General features: G+C 38.6%; 3 protein-coding genes and 1 long non-coding RNA gene across 5 annotated transcripts in view; all 4 read left to right on the plus strand.

Moving 5' to 3' along the window:
* LOC103457211 (cysteine-rich protein 2-like) overlaps positions 1–2856 on the plus strand; it is an 11798-nt gene extending 8942 nt beyond the window's left edge. The window contains exons 7-8 of the mRNA XM_008397175.2: positions 272–329; positions 2276–2856. Of these exons, the coding sequence (XP_008395397.1) occupies positions 272–329; positions 2276–2340 (123 nt within the window). The 3' untranslated portion in view covers positions 2341–2856. The remainder of the gene's footprint in view (positions 1–271; positions 330–2275) is intronic.
* Positions 2857–3581: 725 nt separating this feature from the next.
* LOC103457210 (proline-rich nuclear receptor coactivator 1-like) lies at positions 3582–9276 on the plus strand. Its single transcript, XM_008397174.2, has 2 exons — positions 3582–4186; positions 6983–9276. The coding sequence occupies exons 1-2, from the start codon at positions 3887–3889 to the stop codon at positions 7397–7399; spliced, it is 717 nt and encodes a 238-aa protein (XP_008395396.1). The 5' UTR covers positions 3582–3886; the 3' UTR covers positions 7400–9276.
* A 1013-nt stretch (positions 9277–10289) lies between these two features.
* On the plus strand, positions 10290–12549 carry LOC108165746 (uncharacterized). Of its 2 annotated transcripts, XR_001776074.1 has the most exons (3): positions 10290–10480; positions 11023–11152; positions 12210–12549. It is a non-coding gene; the product is annotated as an uncharacterized LOC108165746 (long non-coding RNA). The 2 variants fall into 2 exon arrangements; XR_001776073.1 differs by lacking the exon at positions 10290–10480 and having other exon boundaries at positions 10507–11152.
* A 1130-nt stretch (positions 12550–13679) lies between these two features.
* LOC103457208 (uncharacterized) lies at positions 13680–17347 on the plus strand. Its single transcript, XM_017302079.1, has 9 exons — positions 13680–14447; positions 14689–15021; positions 15170–15439; positions 15578–15664; positions 16001–16093; positions 16173–16201; positions 16271–16327; positions 16559–16618; positions 17064–17347. Exons 1-9 carry the CDS (start codon positions 14294–14296, stop codon positions 17178–17180), a joined length of 1200 nt encoding a protein of 399 aa, XP_017157568.1. The 5' UTR covers positions 13680–14293; the 3' UTR covers positions 17181–17347.
* Positions 17348–17882: the final 535 nt, after the last annotated feature.

Here is a 17882-nt window from a genome sequence, read left to right on the forward strand (position 1 = left end):
TCAGTCTTTTTCTGAAAGAATCTGTGGAAAGTGAATCTGGGCTTCAGTATATTTAAAAAAACACGCATGGACAAAGACAAAGATTAGTCAAAGTAAAGAGTCAGTAAAAAGCAGGCATCTGTATATAACTATAATATCACCAGTAGTTCAGTTGTATTAGTGCTGGTTGTGCTAGTAGTACTTTAAGTTTTCAAAATGTAAACAAGTGGAAAAAGTGAAAAGACCAGCTAAGCTGAGAAATGATTAAAATGATATTTTTCTCTCGTTGCAGCATGATGGACAGCCGTACTGCCACAAACCCTGCTACGCTGTGCTGTTTGGACCCAAAGGTATGAAGACGTTGATCCAACCAATCCTGATGGAAAAATGGATTCAAAGCAGAATCTCAAACCACCAACAGTCTAAAATACAGTTTTCAGGACTTTATTTATAACTTTGAAAGTTTATTAGAACCAGGTATAAGATAGTGGTAGTTTTATTGAATATTTGTGGGAAGAGCAAGCTGATTACTGGGCCTTAGATGAAATGTTAACAGGAGGAACAAACAGATCAAAACTAAAACGGCCACTAATGTAATCAGTGATACTGATAGAAAGACACTTTTACTGCGATTAAACTACGAAAAATCCTGCATAAAGTAAGAATAAGGTGGTAGCAAAGAGCCATCTTACACTGCGATCAATGAGTGTAACCATGACGACAAAGAAAGCAAGAAAGATAATCAAGTTATTATTGGAATTGAAATGTACATTTTAATCAGTGCACTAGACCCATAATAGATTCCAAGGAGGAAATGTAGTCCAAATGATGAGTGATTAGGATACTGAATATTTCATGCATTAATTAATACGGGGAACTACTGGGTGTGATCAGTGAAGAAGAAGAAAACCAGTTAGTTTTAGTTAGATAGGAGTTGTGTAAGTGGATTACACAATCATATCCACAACAACAATAAACCCCTTCAGGAAGCATTATAATTTTATAACTTTAAACCTGGCCTGGTTTAAAGTTTTATGAGCTGATGTGGACATGATGCCTTGTTGACTCACTGAAGTCCTGCTGTGTTCTGACAACCTGAATGTCTTCACCTTGATAATTCCTCCGTTTACTCATCCTGACTCGTGATGACGACTCAGAAGTGATAAAATGTTTGCAACATTTTAACAGCTACAAAACTTTATTTTGCCTCCAGAAAACCTATTAGCTGTGCAGCTTCAGCACCAATCATGATAAATGATCTGTTCTGTTTGTCAGGCATTTAAACTTTAATATTCGAAACTTCGAATGTCGAAAAAACACAATTTCACAACTGCGGTGTTTCCATTAAATAATAAACGCATATACAAATCACACATTAATAAGCTTGTTCATGCAGTAAGTCATTAAAAGACATGCCATGATCCTCCAGTTACTTCCTGTCGTCTTCTTCTTCATGGTTTGTACCAGTGGCAACATCCAGTTGTTGATCACGTCACTGTGATCCACAACTGGATGTGAAAAAAGTTTTTCCATTGCAGTTTTGTGAAATACAGTAACTTTGACACAGCTAAAAAAACACCTCACTGTAACACAAAAGTGGGCTGCACAGTGGTGCAGTTGGTAGAGCTGTTGCCTTGCAGCAAGAAGGTTCTGGGTTYGATTCCCGGCCCCGGTCTTTCTGCATGRAGTCTCCATGTTCTCCCTGTGCATGGTGGGTTTTCTCCGGGTACTCCGGTTTCCTCCCACAGTCCAAAAACATGACTGTCAGGTTAATTGGTCTGTCTAAATTGTCCCTAGGTGTGAGTGTGTGTGTGCATGGTTGTGTGTCCTGTGTGTCTCTGTGTTGCCCTGCGACAGACTGCTGACCTGTCCAGGGTGAAACCTGCCTCTCGCCCGGAACCAGCAACCCTCCCGACCCCACTAAGGAACAAGGGTGCAAGAAAATGGATGGATGGATGTAACGCAAAAACTTTACCGGAATATAAACATTTTTCATTTAATTGCTGTGCTTCCATTAACCAAATTTATTTTCGTAATTCCAATTTGCGCAGTTTTAATGTCATAGTCCAGTGTGTCCTCCTCAGGAAGTCACCTGACATGTTATGGCAATCACCCTTTTATTAATATTCATTATAATTTTAGGATCACAATACAAAACTCCCAAACAATTTACAATTCACTGAATAAAAGTGTCCAGAAACATCGATATATGATAAAAACATGATCAAATCTCACGCTGTAGTTTAATGTAACCAGAGAAGTTGACGTATTGCTTTAATGTCGTGTTTCTCCTCAGGTGTGAACACCGGCGGCGTGGGCAGCTACATCTACGACGAACCTGAAGCCGAAGCTCAGCCTTAAACTCAGCCGCTGCTTCCGACACGTGGACGAACAAACACCTCCAGGAGCCTCGTTTATTTGCCTTCAGTGGTCATTGTGACAAATGATATGTACTACAATCACAGGGATGGATTACCTAGTTATTTATGTTGTATTTGTATATTGTTTATATTATCTATTTTTTGTACTGAAGCAAACCTTTAATATGTCCTCCCAAGTGAGACTGAGATTAACATCTGGGTTTATTTGTTCTCTTTGCCAAATAGTTACTATTAACCTATTATTGTAGTAGATTAAAGCTCCTGTGTTTCTCCTTCTTGATTAGTTGGTTTTGAAACATTTGTGCACTAATGATATGTACTGTATAACAACAAAGTACCAGCCCACCTTTTTATTGTCAGTGTTTTTGGACACCTGGTTTTGACAGGAAAAATTGTTTAGTCACACAAACATTTTATTGAATGTTATGAATGCTGGTCAGCTGCAGGTAATGTTTTATACAATAAAACTGTGGGGTATTAAATAATGTTTCCTGTCTGTGACGTTGTGCTTTTTCCTACAAACTCTAATAAAAATAATTGAGCTAGTTATACTTGCTATAGTTCACATTGAATTAGATGAAAAAGTAGGTTCTGGAGTGGCCTAGTCAAATTTTATGAATTTGTAGCATAATCTTAAGCAAATAATGAATGTCTAAAAAAATCTTCCATTTGGCTGAATTGATACAATTATGCAATGATGTGATATAGAACTAAATCTCTCCTTGCCTGTCATTGTAACGCCTCAAATTAACCAAAATATATTTGATGATCTGACACATGTAAGTGTAACACAGAAGCAAAAAATATAAATGTGTAGACAAGTGCATATACTTTTTCACAGGATTGTAAATGTCCAATTGAAAAGAATTAACTAAGATGGTAAAATTTCCTCTATTATGCAATGCCTGTTAAAAAAAATCTACAGAAATCTCGTTTGATTTGCAGTTGGTTGTTGAAATAGAAAATAGGTAAATTGTTGCGCTAAAAAGACAGAAACTAGCTTTTGGCGATATTTTGTACATACTTGTTAAATATCATCATAGTTCTAGTATTATATATGCACATAGATTTAATGTTTAATCGTGCTTACTGACTACCACGTACATATTTTAAACTGTGTTGCAATTTCTGAATTTTTAAACTCATCCACACCGTATTAATGCCCCTCTTTATTTTGAAAAGCTGCTACCGGAAATCACGTGACTACTATAAACTCAATATACACACTACTTCTGGTTTATCACATCAGACTAGCAGCGACGCGCCACAAAGAAAGAATCTGTTGCTCGATATTTTATCAGTGACTGTTTCCAGAAACGCACATATTTCATCACTGGAACTTACAGAAACACAAAATAAGTTATTTTTGTATTTACTGCTTTCTGTTTTTGAGGGCATTTCGAAAAGAAAGTGTAGTTAGCTACTTCTCAAGTTAGCTCACTGTTATCCTGTGACGTTGTTGGTTAAAACAACTTCGCCGCAGCTGATTTTCGCCGCCTGTTTTATGTTTTCACCACTCCAAAGAAATGTTGGACGGAACTCCTGCGAACGGTGACGAAGCCAATATCGGCAACGTTGAAAACAACAACCCGATACCGAGCTGTAAGGCGAAGCAAGCGCTGCTGAAGAAGGGAAGCAGGAAGCCGCTGCTGCATCACCAGAAACCCCCGAGACACTGCCCGAACATCCGGCTGTCCGACCTCAACAACGCCGCCTCCACCGCCATCCTGACGGCCTCATCGGGGCACAGACACTCGGCCCAGTCCGCGGCTGGGAACCAGACGGTGCTGACCCTCCATCATGTCAAACAAGGAGCTAAAAAAGAGGTGAGTTTACGGAAGTTTGTACACTTGTAGGCCTCAGTGGTATCAAACTCAACCTGAAACAACATTTTATCGATTTATTGTATAAAACACAGGTGTAATATAAATGACAGGCCTATACTGATTCCTGATTTATCACTAGTAGAAACAATAATGTGTCCCATATGAATTAGTTTGTAACTTTTTGGTGATATATTCTAGCGCCGTTATAAGAAATAACATATTTTATACTAATTTTACGGCACAATTATCCAGTTTTGAGGCAAATTCAGTAATTTTCAAAGTATATTTTGTGCCTGAGGCTTTTTCAGTGACGCACTTGCGATCTATTGTTGTGAAATAATAAGTGAAAAACCAGCATAACTTCCTGTTTTCGTTTGTTGATCAGCGCATAAAGAGGCAGCTTTAACCACAACAGGTTTCAAAAGGAGGAAGAACCAAACTTTACTAGATCTAGATTAAACTGCGTCACAGTTTAAAGCTTCAGCTGCACTTTAATCAGAAAAAGTTAGTGACATAATTCAGAAGGCCGTAAACAAAGAGAGCTGGTTAAAGGAAAATGGGTAAAAAGTTCACATTTTTACAAGTAGTTTTACTAATAACTATGTTTTAATCCAGGCAACCGCTAGCTTCCTTTTATTTACTCATGTAAAACCTCATCGCTATTAGAAGTTTTAAAATGATAAAATCTTGAAAAATTGGCTCAAGCCTATTTATCAGTTGATGTGCTTCTCAAAAGTAGATTACAAACCTGTGTTGACATGAAAATAAAAGCATCAAACTGATTAAACGGCGCAGAAGTGCAGGACCCAAATCCTCCTTTAACCATGCACTCCCTCCAGTCCTGTTCTGCAGCTCTGCACGGTTGTTCTGGTGAACACACACACACACACACACACACACACACACACACACACACACACCAAGGTATTTGCTTGCATGCCCTAACCTGAAAACACACTTTATTTAAAAGCTGCTCGATTCTAAACCGTGTTTCCTTTGGGCATGCATAAGAGTAACGAATGTAGGACAGGCAGGGCTGCAGGTGATGCAACAGTTTGTCTAATTCCTACTAAAGAAACTAAAACTTCTCAAGGCTGGAATTCATGTTTTTGAACTGAATCGTTTTCCTCCAGCATGAATTTCCACACCTGCTCCCAGAGAAATGCTTGGATGAAAAAGTAAAAACAGCAGCAGTAATTTCCAAAGTTACTGCCAGCCTTTGCAATCAGCAGCGTGACTCATAGAACCAGGCGTACGTGACGGATCGTACTTGAACACAGCAACTGTCTGTGGGTGGCGACTGTTTTTACTGAACATCAACACTGACAGAGAATGAAACCTGATGATCTCATGATTCAGTTTGTGTTTGAAACAAAAGGAGATGATGTTTATTTACCTCTTCACATCTGATGCATGCATGAATGGATGGATGCTTAGAAATATGAAGTGAATAGAAAGTGGATGAATATTGTTCTTGTGTTCATGGAGCAAAACAAGAGGAATATTTTAGCCTCAATCAGGCAGAAAACATGAATTACAACCAGAAGTACTAATGGCGTTTTTATACTGCAGATTTGTTTCAAGCTGAAACGGTGACTGACTGATCATCAGTCTTATTTAAACTTTATTTGTGGATCCATTCACAGAGCGCATCTAAAATATCCAAACTAGGGATGCTACCAACGATTACTTTAGTTTTAGCCGATTAAAAAAAATTGGCACGGGTACAAGCGGCCGAAATGAGTTTCCTCCGCAGGGTGGCTGGGCTCTCCCTTAGAGATAGGGTGAGAAGCTCGGTCATCCGGGAGGGACTCAGAGTAGAGCCGCTGCTCCTCCACGTCGAGAGGAGCCAGTTGAGGTGGCTCGGGCATCTGGTCAGGATGCCTCCTGGACGCCTCCCTGGTGAGGTGTTCCGGGCACGTCCCACCGGGAGGAGGCCTCGGGGAAGACCCAGGACACGCTGGAGGGATTACGTCTCTCGGCTGGCCTGGGAACGCCTTGGGATTCCCCCGGAGGAGCTGGAAGAAGTGGCTGGGGAGGGAAGTCTGGGCCTCCATTCTGAAGCTGCTGCCCCCGCGACCCGACCCCGGATAAGAGGAAGAAAATGGATGGATGGATGGATGGATGGATGGATGGATGGATGGATGGATGGCACAGTCTGCATATTCTTAATTTGTTTATAATAAAATGTTAGAAATGCATCCAAAGATGCAAATAAAGAATTCAAATAATATTTAAAGAAAGTAAACATTTGTCTGAAGTGCAACGTCATCGTTCCTATATTTATCATTTGTAGCAAARATTAGATCAGCAGGGATAATTAACTCCGGTTAATGATTAATCGATAATTAAACTAGTTGATGATTGGCACCGATTGGCTGAACTGATGTTAGCAGAGCCTCTGCAGTTCTGATAAAATGGTTTCTGCTGTGTGTATTAATGCATGTTACGGTGTATTTGGTGCCTGAACTATTAAAATATGCCGTTCTAAACGCATTTAGAGGGGATTGTGGCTTCTCATGCCAGGGAGCCCCAGCAGCTCACTGTAATTACTCTCAACTGAAAGCTAAGCTAATTACTTGCGTCTTTACTTTTTGTTTTGCTTTACTTTATTTTCAAAAATATCCAAACACTAAATTGCTCTCAGGTTTGTAGAACTAGGAATAATATGATCCTTCAGTGTCACTTTTCGTTCTCATTTTAACTACAAACTGTTTTAAAAGTTATTATCTGAAACATGGCTTTGGAAAAGAGAGAAAATGTTTGTAATGCATCATTTTAATTGTTTGTTTTTAGGTGCTGAAGCCTAAAGGTGTCCAGGCGCCCCGTCTCCTCCCCCGACTCGATCAGCTCGCCCACAATGTGAACACCAGGAGCCACAAACCCAAACAGAGCCAGTCGCCCGCCGCTTCCCCCGCCGCTAAAAAGAACGACAGCCGCTCTCCCAAGAAGCCTTCGTCTTCCGTCGAACCCAAGAAACCCCTGAACGCCTCAAACAACGTCACCATCCCAACCGGCCCCACTGCCGAAGCCGAATACCTCAAAGATTTTGAAAAGATTTACGCCGGGGCGAAGTTCAGCGAGCCGCCGTCGCCCAGCGTGTTGCCCAAGCCGCCCAGCCACTGGGTCGGAGAGGACGGGCCGCAGCAGAACAGCCAGAGCCGCGAGCAGATGAGCGTTCACCTCAAGTCTCTGCTGAAGGTTCAGGACTGACGCGCCGCAAACGAGGCGGCTCCCGTTGAAGAGATGAACCCGGTTTGGCCTTCAGCACTGCAGTAAGATGTGGAGAGTTTCTCTCTGGTCCAGTTTTCCATTGTGACGCTCTGCCTGCGTGTGTGAACACCTCAGCTGCGTTGTGTTGCTGTTTGCTCTTCCTGACATGCTGTGTATGTCAGATTTGCACATGGAAATGAGAGCTGTGTGTTTTTGTTACTGAATCTGTAAAGAAAGTGTTTTTTTTTGTTGTTTTTTTAGCAGCAGCAGCAGCAACACAGCCACTGTTTCATGTTTACATTATGCAAAGTGACGGCACTTTGTTCCCACCTTGAAAAGGCAGCCATGTTTTACTTTTTATGAGCTTATGTAAAATGTACATAATATATTGTAAACATATGATTGTGTATATTTCCTGTTTTAACTGAGATTCTAGTTTTATTGCTGAGGACTTTCTGAAAAACAAACAAACAAAAAAAAAAAAACTTGTCCCCTGCGAACTGAAGCACTTTGTTCCAGCTCCTTCAGTGAGAGATGGAAAGACTTTTCTGACGGATTTGCACTGAAAACGATGAAGAGGAAGAGGAGAAAAGCTAACTTTGACGACCCAAAGCTCGACCGGACACTCCGACGTACTCACCAGCCCACTTCCACCTCCTGACTGGTTGCTGCGGAAACGAGAGTCGACAAAAAGCCATAGCCAACATCCGAGCCGCCGGCCGACGTTTCTTCTTCTTCTCCTCTTTGTGAACTGGGGTCCAAACGATGAAGAGTCTAATCAGGGACTAGCGTGACCTCTGACCTGAGGCCATCATGTAAAACGATCTCGCTGCAGCCACACAAAGTGCTTGTTTAACGGGTTTTTCACTGAATTCAGAATGTGTTCGCATGAAGCTCGGATAGATGAACGTTTTGGTTCCGTAATGAAAGCCGTTTTTACGCCGCATCATTTTCTCCTGCTTTAAGTTCAGAAAAATGAAGCAACAGATTATTACATTTTCAAATTTATTCCAGAGTGAGCTGTAAATAAGTTAAATCCTTTTTTACACATTTAACTTTAAATTTAGTTTATTTTACGGCATTTTGTTTTAGATTATTAGGCAAAATTGAACGTTAAAGTGTTGGTCACCACCAGAATGACAAAAGCAGCTCTGCGGCTCATAATGTTTGGAAATATTGACGCACATTTTATGTGACCAGTCAGTGTTTTGGATCACAGACATCATGACATGCTCTATCCAGCTTCATGTTGGCAGTCTGACTCTGAGAGGGGATTTAGTTTCACCTGTACTTCATTTCACCACCTCCTCCTGTCCTGTTGTTCTCCATTATGATGTGCTTTAATTTTTACTGAGGACTTTTTGTTTTACACAGTCCGTCTTCATACTGTGAGTATTTTCTTTTTTGTTCTTTTTGTTCTGTGGTGGTTTTGACGGTGGACGCAGGCGGCTGCTGGTTCTGTGATGTCATCAGTCTGATGGGAAATTGTATTAATGTAGCAAACTTTACATTTTATTGCAGTGTTTCACAATCATTTCATTCCAGGAATATTCTCATTGGCACAATTTGGAAAGAAAAAAATGTTTAGAAAAAATTAAAAATGAATTTTTAAATTGGAAATAAGATTAAAAATTGGCTACCCCTATGATGTGTTTGTGATCATTACAAGACCCGAGTCTGAAGGAAATGATTTTAAAACCTTTGAGTTTAAGTTTAAAACAGAGCAACAAAATCATCTCAAGTTTATTATTGGAGATTTTTCTACATTGTTACGGCATCATTCATCATGAAATATAATCATAGCTAACTGTTGGCATGATTAGTTTGGATATGAATTGATCATAAACAAACTGATGGAATAAAACCTTCAGATCCTTTCAGCGGTTCGGTTTCAAGTCGTATTAAAGCGGTTAGCAGCACCATCTAGTGGACAGAATGCTGAACAGCATCACCTCACTGGGTTCAGCCTGAGGATGTGGCTGTCGGATAATAATTTCTAGTAATTAACGAAAAATAAAAATCTGTATTAATATAAAAAACAATGTGTCAAATAATAATTAAAGATTATTTTTGTATTTTGTTGAGTATAATTAAGTCTGTCCTCAGTTCCGGGATTCATGAGCTTTTATTTTGAAAGATGGGTAGGAAGTTTATCCATTAGCGGCTGGTTTTTACTTTAGTATTTCCTTATTTTAGGTTGCGGCTACAATGTTAAAGTTATTCGTTTTAAATCTGCTGCAAACAGGAAATTGATCTTAAGTAAAATACGGTAATCAGACAAAGTTTTTAAATCAAACCAATTCCTCCTTTAATGACTGAGTTAGTGGGAAACTCAAAAATACTGGCATATTTTTGAGTTTCTGTTGAGTTTCTTGGACTTCTGTTGCAAGTCCAAAATTGCAACAGAATTTTGGACTTTAACAATTTAATTTTTTTTTTCGTAAAATAACTGGGTTAGAAAAGGATAGAAAATTTCTTTTTTAAAAAAATCAAACGAAAATCTTTAACATTTGAAATATATTTTAACAATACCTTTATGTTTTATGTAGAGTAAGCGAACATAAATGTTTCCTTCACTCCATGTAAATAGGAATTAGCTTGAGCCAAGATTTAATGATTTTTATATGCACTTTAATACTGTTTGCTGTCGTAAATATTTAACTGTCGTTTATCTACAATTTATCTGCTCAACATTTGGTTTTAGTTTTATATTTCATGCAGAAATAGGAGAGTAACGGGGCCAGGTGTACTGATTGTTGCCAATAGTTTTATTTATGTAGTTAGTTTTAAAATCTGACATATGTTCACACTCCGTTCCAGTAGATGGCAGTATTGCTCATCAAAACGTTGCTTGGCAACCGCTTTAATTAGAAACACCTGCGGCCTCAGGGTCACGCTTTAAATTTATTTATTGATGAAACTCTATTTTATACTGAGAACTCAGGTTATAAGAACATTTATATATTAAAGATCTGGCTTTTGCTACACATAAACATATTTCATCATCAGTGAAAATCTCCAGATTTTCTCCCTGCTGCTCCTCCAAAGAAAAGTCGTAAATATCCTTGCATCCATGACAAGGTCAGCTTTGTAAATTATGTTTCTTCACGTAGATTAGTAAAATGGATTAATTCTACAGGCAGTTACAGGATCATTAAAAGCTGAATCCTTCCAGGTGGATGAGCAGATTTTGACCCCTCCAACATTTAAAACTCATCTCTTTAACATCCTTTATCATAGTGACCGTTTATTTTGTTTTGCTGATTTTTACTGCTTTTGTTTGTTGAGATTTTGTATTACCTTTATTTATTCCAAATGGGTGGCATTTTCTTACTTTCCTGCTTGTGTTGTCAGGTTATGTTCTCTACATTTAAAGTTGCATTCAGGTAAAAATGATTTCTGCTGTTCATCAGGATAATCAGGATGCTGAGCGGTTTGTTTCTTGAAGAGAACAATAAATGATTCAGAACGTTTGTAAGTCGAAACAAATGCACTTATATCACATTTTGTCTTCAGTCTAGAGTTTCCTTCAGAATATTTCTTTCTTTCTAAATGTGCACAAGTAACTGCAACTGCAGGAAAGTTGGGTTTTTGTTCTCATACATTTGTATATTCAACTGAAGAACAAAACGGCAGCGAAGAACCAACTTTGCTGAAACTGGATCTGCATCCAAACCAGGTCTGAACCGTTAAACGGTCATAACATCTGTAAACAAACTGATCTGCTGAAAAGTCGTGTTCTGCTCTCATGAAGTAAGTTTCTGTCAGGTCTCTTTTTGTTTTTACTGCTTAGTGTCCTCTTATCGCTGTAGCAGTAAGTTGAACAATGTTTTTTTTTTGTTTGTTTTTTTTCACTGCCTGTATTGGTTTAGACTTTGGACCGGACTTAATTCAACATGACGCGGCACCTTTGGCAACCTGCCAACCCTAAAGCTGCATGTTTTTGCAGAATCAAGCAGCGAAGCTCAAATGTTCCTCATTTGGCTCATCAGAGAAAAATCTCAACTCCATATTCAGAAAATGCATTTTTCTCTTTGTATTAACCTTTACTCTTGTTATGATCAAGCTAATATATCATTTGTCAGAAGAACATGTTTTTTAGATATTGCAAGCATTGGATTTCTGTCATAAATCCATGTTGATCTATTTTTATTGTTCAGCCTGACATTTAAATGTTCCAGCTTGCAGCACCGGGGTGCTTTCGCAGCAGAATCATTTCCTCAGTCTTCTGTGGATTCAGGCGTGCAGCGTCGAGCTCAGGGTTCATGTTCAACAGTTTTTCACTAAGCCAAAGTACAATAAAGCCCAGCAGAGGGGAAATGAGATGGAGGAAGTCTGTGGTCGCCCTGCAGTCAGCAGGAAAGCAGCAGGAAGCATCAGTGAACCCACAATGGAGCCCGGCAACGAGAAAAAAAACCCCATAGCAACGCTTGAAGTCTGCTGTTCAACAGGACCGGTGGAAAATCGATTCTAATCATGAAAAAGGATCAAACTGAACACTTTACTTTTAGGTTACTTTGTGCTTTTCCTGCCTATTGGACCTTTAACTCTGGTGGAGAATAGAAGATAATCCAAGAATCTCCCAAATGTATGAAATGAGAAAATATTCTCTAAAATATCTCAATAATGCAGCAAATGAATCAATTAGTTCTGTTAAACTAAAGACTCTGAGCTCAGAACACGGTTCATTGTTCCTCTTTTTTTAAATCTCTTATAAGGAATGTTTTAATGAAAATGTTTATGGATATAAATATCTCTCTTCCTGAATGTTGACCAGAGGATATGTGTTTTTTTAACCCCGCGCTGCCAGGATCTCTGAACGTTTAGACAGGCCGTGTGTCTCTGACCTCCAGCTGTTTCCAGAAGCTTCATCTGAGCTGAAATCATCCAGGAAGTCTGGGAATGAAGCTGCTCTCTGCTGGACTGGGGCGGAGACGCGGTTCTGCCAGGTACGGCCCGAGTAAAGTTTGAGCCGTCGGGTTAAATTTCTGTTGGTCTGACGCTCAGGAGTCCACAGAGGATCATCCTCCTGAACCAGCCGGTTTATACGCCCAGATTTTACAAAGTACGTTCATGCTAACACAGGAAACGGTTTTTATACGCGTTTTTATTCCCAAAATGGGAAACGCTAATAAACGAATGCTGATTCATCTCTGTTCCTCTTTGTAGGCATAAAATGAACTCTTTAGCAGAAATTTTTTGTATCTATTTTGAAGATTTTCCAGAAAGCTGCCATGTTTCAGTGTTGCTCTGAACGTAAAGGTCCATGTTGGTCTAAATGTGGCAGTCGGTGCTTTGACTTTTTTGGCAGCTTTGCACTTCCGTATTTGTGGAAAAACAAGGAGCAGGAGGACAAACAAACAGGAATTGGTTTTTGACCTGTAATTTGTTGAGCAGTATGTTCTCCTGGATTCTCCATGTTCTTTTACTGGAATCTTGCATTTCAAAAATACGGAACGTTTTTCTTTTTTTATGTTTATTTTATCTTTACATGACTAAAAAACAAAGTGAGTATATGGAGATGATGTGGTTGTTCCCAGCAATCAATGTAATGTAAATTTTTTTTTAGTTGAACTTGCATCAGATTTGTTGTTGCTGATCCAGACAGAAATGATAAACGTATCTTATTTTGGAGCGACATCCAGAGGAAATGAAGCTGCGGTCCGGTTACCTCGGGACACAGCGTCCAGTTTGACGTTACACCCGAAGTAACGGCGACTTTCAACATGGTGACGTCCATTCAGACCAAACACCATTTCAATTTGTTCAGATCATTTGTTGGTTCTGTTCTAACATTAGTTTAAGACACATTCTTACATGTGTCTCATAAAATAAACATGTTTCCACCACAGCTACTACAAGGAGCGGCCATGTTGAAACTCAGCCTTACAAGTTGTAACTGGGACAAGTTTGCGTTGCTCCCCAGTTTCCCAGTGGGAAATCCAACTTCTCAGTGCGATCTGCTTGTTTATTTTGGTGTATTTTTTTCCAGCTGGGAAGTTGGAATTTCCCAGAGTAACTGGAATACAAAACAGACCAACTCCATGCCTGTTGTATTAAAAGTCTGACATTGAACAGTTTAGTGGGATAAATTAGAAATGTGATTCTTAATATAGCGACTGCCCCTAAAATGTGTCATTATTCAAAGCCAGCTAATATAATATTATAGAAAGTAGTTTGGGTGCGTATTAAATAAACCAATTACATTTGAAATGTTGGGTGCCTGACTTAACTCTGACCTTGAAAGGCCTGAGAGCTGAAATGTTGGGAATCAAAGTTTATAGCTTCTTTTTTCCCCTAAGCTACAATAAATATGAGTGCATTTTAAACAGTAAACTGCTGCCTCATGGTTTTTGTGAATGCTTGGAGCATAGAAAATGACCAAAACAGAAGTGAAAGATGTTGAATGTATTGAGATCTCAAAGGGAGACGTTTGTTTCGTCGTCGTTAGCAGTTCGTTGTGGTGTTGCTGTGAAAACGGATCCCTGCTGCTGCTGCACATTTTCACCAAAGCACTTCCTCCTCCACTTCTCATGACGGCTGAGATAAAATTGGAAGTAATTAAAGCATTAAAGCTTTTTTTTAAACTGTTTTACCTGCTGCTATTGCAACACCATGCACTCTGGACTCCAAAACTAAATCTGCAAAGGTTCTTTATTAAACTTTTATTTGAAAACTTTTGCTTCACTTTCAGTTCACTTTTTCTTTCTAGCTGTGAGAAACGCCTCTGTCTCTCATGAGCTGAACACAATGTTCACCAAATGGCTTAAATATAAGTTCTTTTTCAACATTTAGACTTGGTTATGTTAAAATATACCAACATTTAATGCAGGTTAATCTGTTATTTTAAAACTTATAATTGAGATAAAAAAGAAGTCTAAATAAACGTAAGAGATGAGGAAGTATCACCTCGAACAGGAAGTACAGAGGACCTTCAAAAAGCTGCTTGTACCAGATTTAGTCGGAACAAGAACGATGCATCGAACTACGGCTGAACTAAAATGGATTAAAGTTGATTTATTTCTGATCCTGGGGCTTCAGTTTACTGGTAAGAATATGTAGAAATATTTACTGTCTCAGAAAATATAGCTGGGTATTGGATCATTTACTAAATCCAGTAAACAGATGTTATATTTACACTTTTATGTCTTATAAATGAGCTGTTTTCTGTTATTAAACATGAAGAAAGGAAAGGCATAAATTAACTTGGTTAACCTGAATCATCTTGAAATGTTTAGATTTATGCATTTTAAAAGTATTTTTCAGTTTGTTTGTTTTTTTCTCAACAGTGAGTACAAGTGGATCATCTGTTTTCATGAGATCTGGAGATAACATGGTTTTGTCTTGCCAAGATGTGATAAAAGGTCAGATAAACTGTAATGGTACCACATGGGTCTACAGTACAACCAGCAGCTCAGTAGAACTGGTTRAACTGGGAAAKGTTAAGAATGATCAGAGTAAATCTAACAGACTGAGTGTTGCAGCAAATTGTTCTCTGGTAATAAGGAGCATCACAGTGGAGGATGCTGGTTATTATTATTGTCAACAATATAAATCTGGAAATGAATCCATTAAGCACATTCWGGTTCATCAGTCTGGAGTTTCTCTGTCTGTCGTCCACAGTGAGTATGAATATGAAATCATTTTTTATGCTACTGTTTCTTTATTACTGCTGTTGTACCAGAGTGTCTAATTTTCCAAATGACCTCAGTGGCTTATTTTGGATAATTTGTGTAAAATTTCCCTTCCAATATCTTATTTCTTGACCAGTGAGTAAACGGAAGGTTACAGATGTGGTGACATTAACCTGCTCTGTGGAGACGCGTGGTCAGTGTGGATACAGAGTGAAATGGCTGCATGTCTGTTCTACTGGGAATATCGATTTGATCAACTGTACAACACGACGCTCTGGCTGCTCTGCTGCAGTTTGTTTTATACAGGATTCCTACACACAGAGCTGTGAGTTCAAGTGTGAAGTGACAGACGGTGAAACCAAACAGATCTTCAACTTCAACCATCAGTCCACAGGAGATAAACCAGGTGAGAAAAGTTGCTGCTTCAGACTGAATAAAATGATCAGAAATGCTGAGTTTCATCTGGTTTAATGTATTTTTTCTCATTCAGATGGAAAACATGAACCTAATAACTTCCTGGTTTTGTCCATTTATTTGCATGCAGGTAAAACAACATGCAGCCCAACAAGAAAACCTGGAGATACAACATCATCAGTTCCAGCCACAAAACATGAAAAAGTTCCAGATGAAGGTAATGAAACATGAACTGTGAACTCCACCGCGGTGCTGCGTTCTGATGGTCAGAGAACCGTTTGGTTCTTCTCTCTACTGTCTGTTACAGGACATTTCTCTCCACATAAAGGTGACTTAAAGCTTGTGCAGTCAGGGTTTTGTGTAAAATACAAACATGTCAACATCCTACACTAAGAACATGCAGTGAGGGAAAATTATTATATGCAACCATTAAAAAACAATAAGTAACAGAACCATTTAATGTGTTGGTTTCATTAATTATGCTTTAAATTATAAGAGAAAAGTAAAAATGAAAGACTTCAAAAGCTGATCTAAAGTGTGTATTTATTAAAAGGTTTCCTGTCAGGAGCTCCTTACGTTGCTGCTGCTGTGGTTTTAGTTGCACTCTTGATAGTTGCTGGGATTATCATCAGATGGAGAACTAAACGTGAGAACATAAAACTTTAAATATTAAAATCACCAASTATTTTAACTGGATGTTAAAGTTAAGCCTGATGTCTTTGCAGGAAACACGAAGCAGGTGCATGTCTATTCTGTAAGTATCACTATTATAACCAATTCCTCTTTTTGAAAGCAGTTGGTTATTAATCTTTTCTTGGTTCAGGAAGTGAATCCGACTGTTCCAGTATCTTCCACGGCACTGGAAACCAGCAGAGACGACGTGAGAACACACACAGCTCAAAATAACCTGATCATCATGAAAACAAGATACATGAGTTTCATATGACTACAAATATTGAACAAAYGATAAGATGACRGGTCAAAGACTCATAAARCGTCTAGAATTTGAGTTAAACCTCTTTTGAAATAATCTGCTAAATTTTAAAGAACAAGATAAACCTGTCAARGTTTCTCTACATCTCAGATGTTGAACTGMATGTTTCTTCTGCAGGTGGAGCCTGAAGATGGYGTCTATTACTCCACCATCAGTGAAACTCCAGTCAGGTTTAATGTAAGTGTAAAACTTTCTTTATTCCTCGTCTCAATCTGACTGGAAGTTTTCACTCGGGTYCTACTTTTATCTGACTTTAACTTTAACTAAAGATGTTGACATTTCTTGTTGTTTCATACTGACCACAGTTTGACTACRRCCCAGAGAAGATTTTTAATTAACTTTATTTATTGTACTTGGAGAGTCTGTGGTAAAAAACATGCAGATTACTGAATGGTATAAGCGAAACATGAAATCTTTACCTTTCCAAACTTGTGTTTACTCCACATGTCGGTATGTGGAGTAAACACATACCGACATGTCAATTTGAAAAACAAATTGAGATAAGTTGGAGTTAAATAGGATAAAAATAAAAGATAAACTTGAAGCAGCTGKGTTAACATTTGTCAGGTTTTTGTGAATCAAACAGGAAGCATCTTATCTTTTTATTTTTAATTTTGTCCAGGTTGTTGGTGAAGGGGACGACATGACCTACTGCACTGTGGCGGCTCCCGGCCCGCCTGCTGCAGCCTTTACTGACCCCAGCAGCCTCTACTCTCTGCTCACCGCTCCAGGCCAATAGGTGTGAATGAGACTTTAATAATATGTTTCTKTTAAATTAGTAACGTTCCAGATGTTGGTGGTTCTGAACTGTTTTATCTCGCTGTGTTTTAAAAGGCATTGGAAGTTGATTTTGTCCGTTTCCTGTATTTTTATCATCTACATCAATTAAATAGTTTGTTGCCGTCACATGGTTTTAGTCACTTCTGTATTTTTGTAGATATCTGAAAGCTAATTTTAATAAACAGAAGCTCAAGAGAAGCACTACATTATTACACTCATCTGTTTTTGATAACACGTTTACTACTTCCTGTTTAGCTGCCATCAAGCGGCCAAGTCACACACACGCCGCACCCTGGACTCACCAGAAGTACTAACAGTTTGTTTCTTTTATTTATTTGCACCATATGATCATGCTCAACTTAATTTTATGCAACTCTKTCATCACTTCTTTAGTTCAGCTGCAGGTTCATGAAGTTACTGAAATGAGAGGAATAATAAGAATGTTCAATTTAACACATTTATGAGAAACAAACTTATTTCCACCTCTACATAATGAAAAAACACGTAACATRTTAGTCATTATTTAAATGCTCAGTTTTATAATTAATAAATTAACTCCACAACCTTTAATTAGTCAGATTTCCCAGAATAATTGACCCAGTAGGAGGCGCTGTTGAGTAAGATATTAATGCACCTTATAGATGACATTTTCAGCAGATAT

This window comes from Poecilia reticulata, linkage group LG21 (genome assembly GCF_000633615.1).
Source record: "Poecilia reticulata strain Guanapo linkage group LG21, Guppy_female_1.0+MT, whole genome shotgun sequence".
NCBI lineage: Eukaryota > Metazoa > Chordata > Actinopteri > Cyprinodontiformes > Poeciliidae > Poecilia > Poecilia reticulata.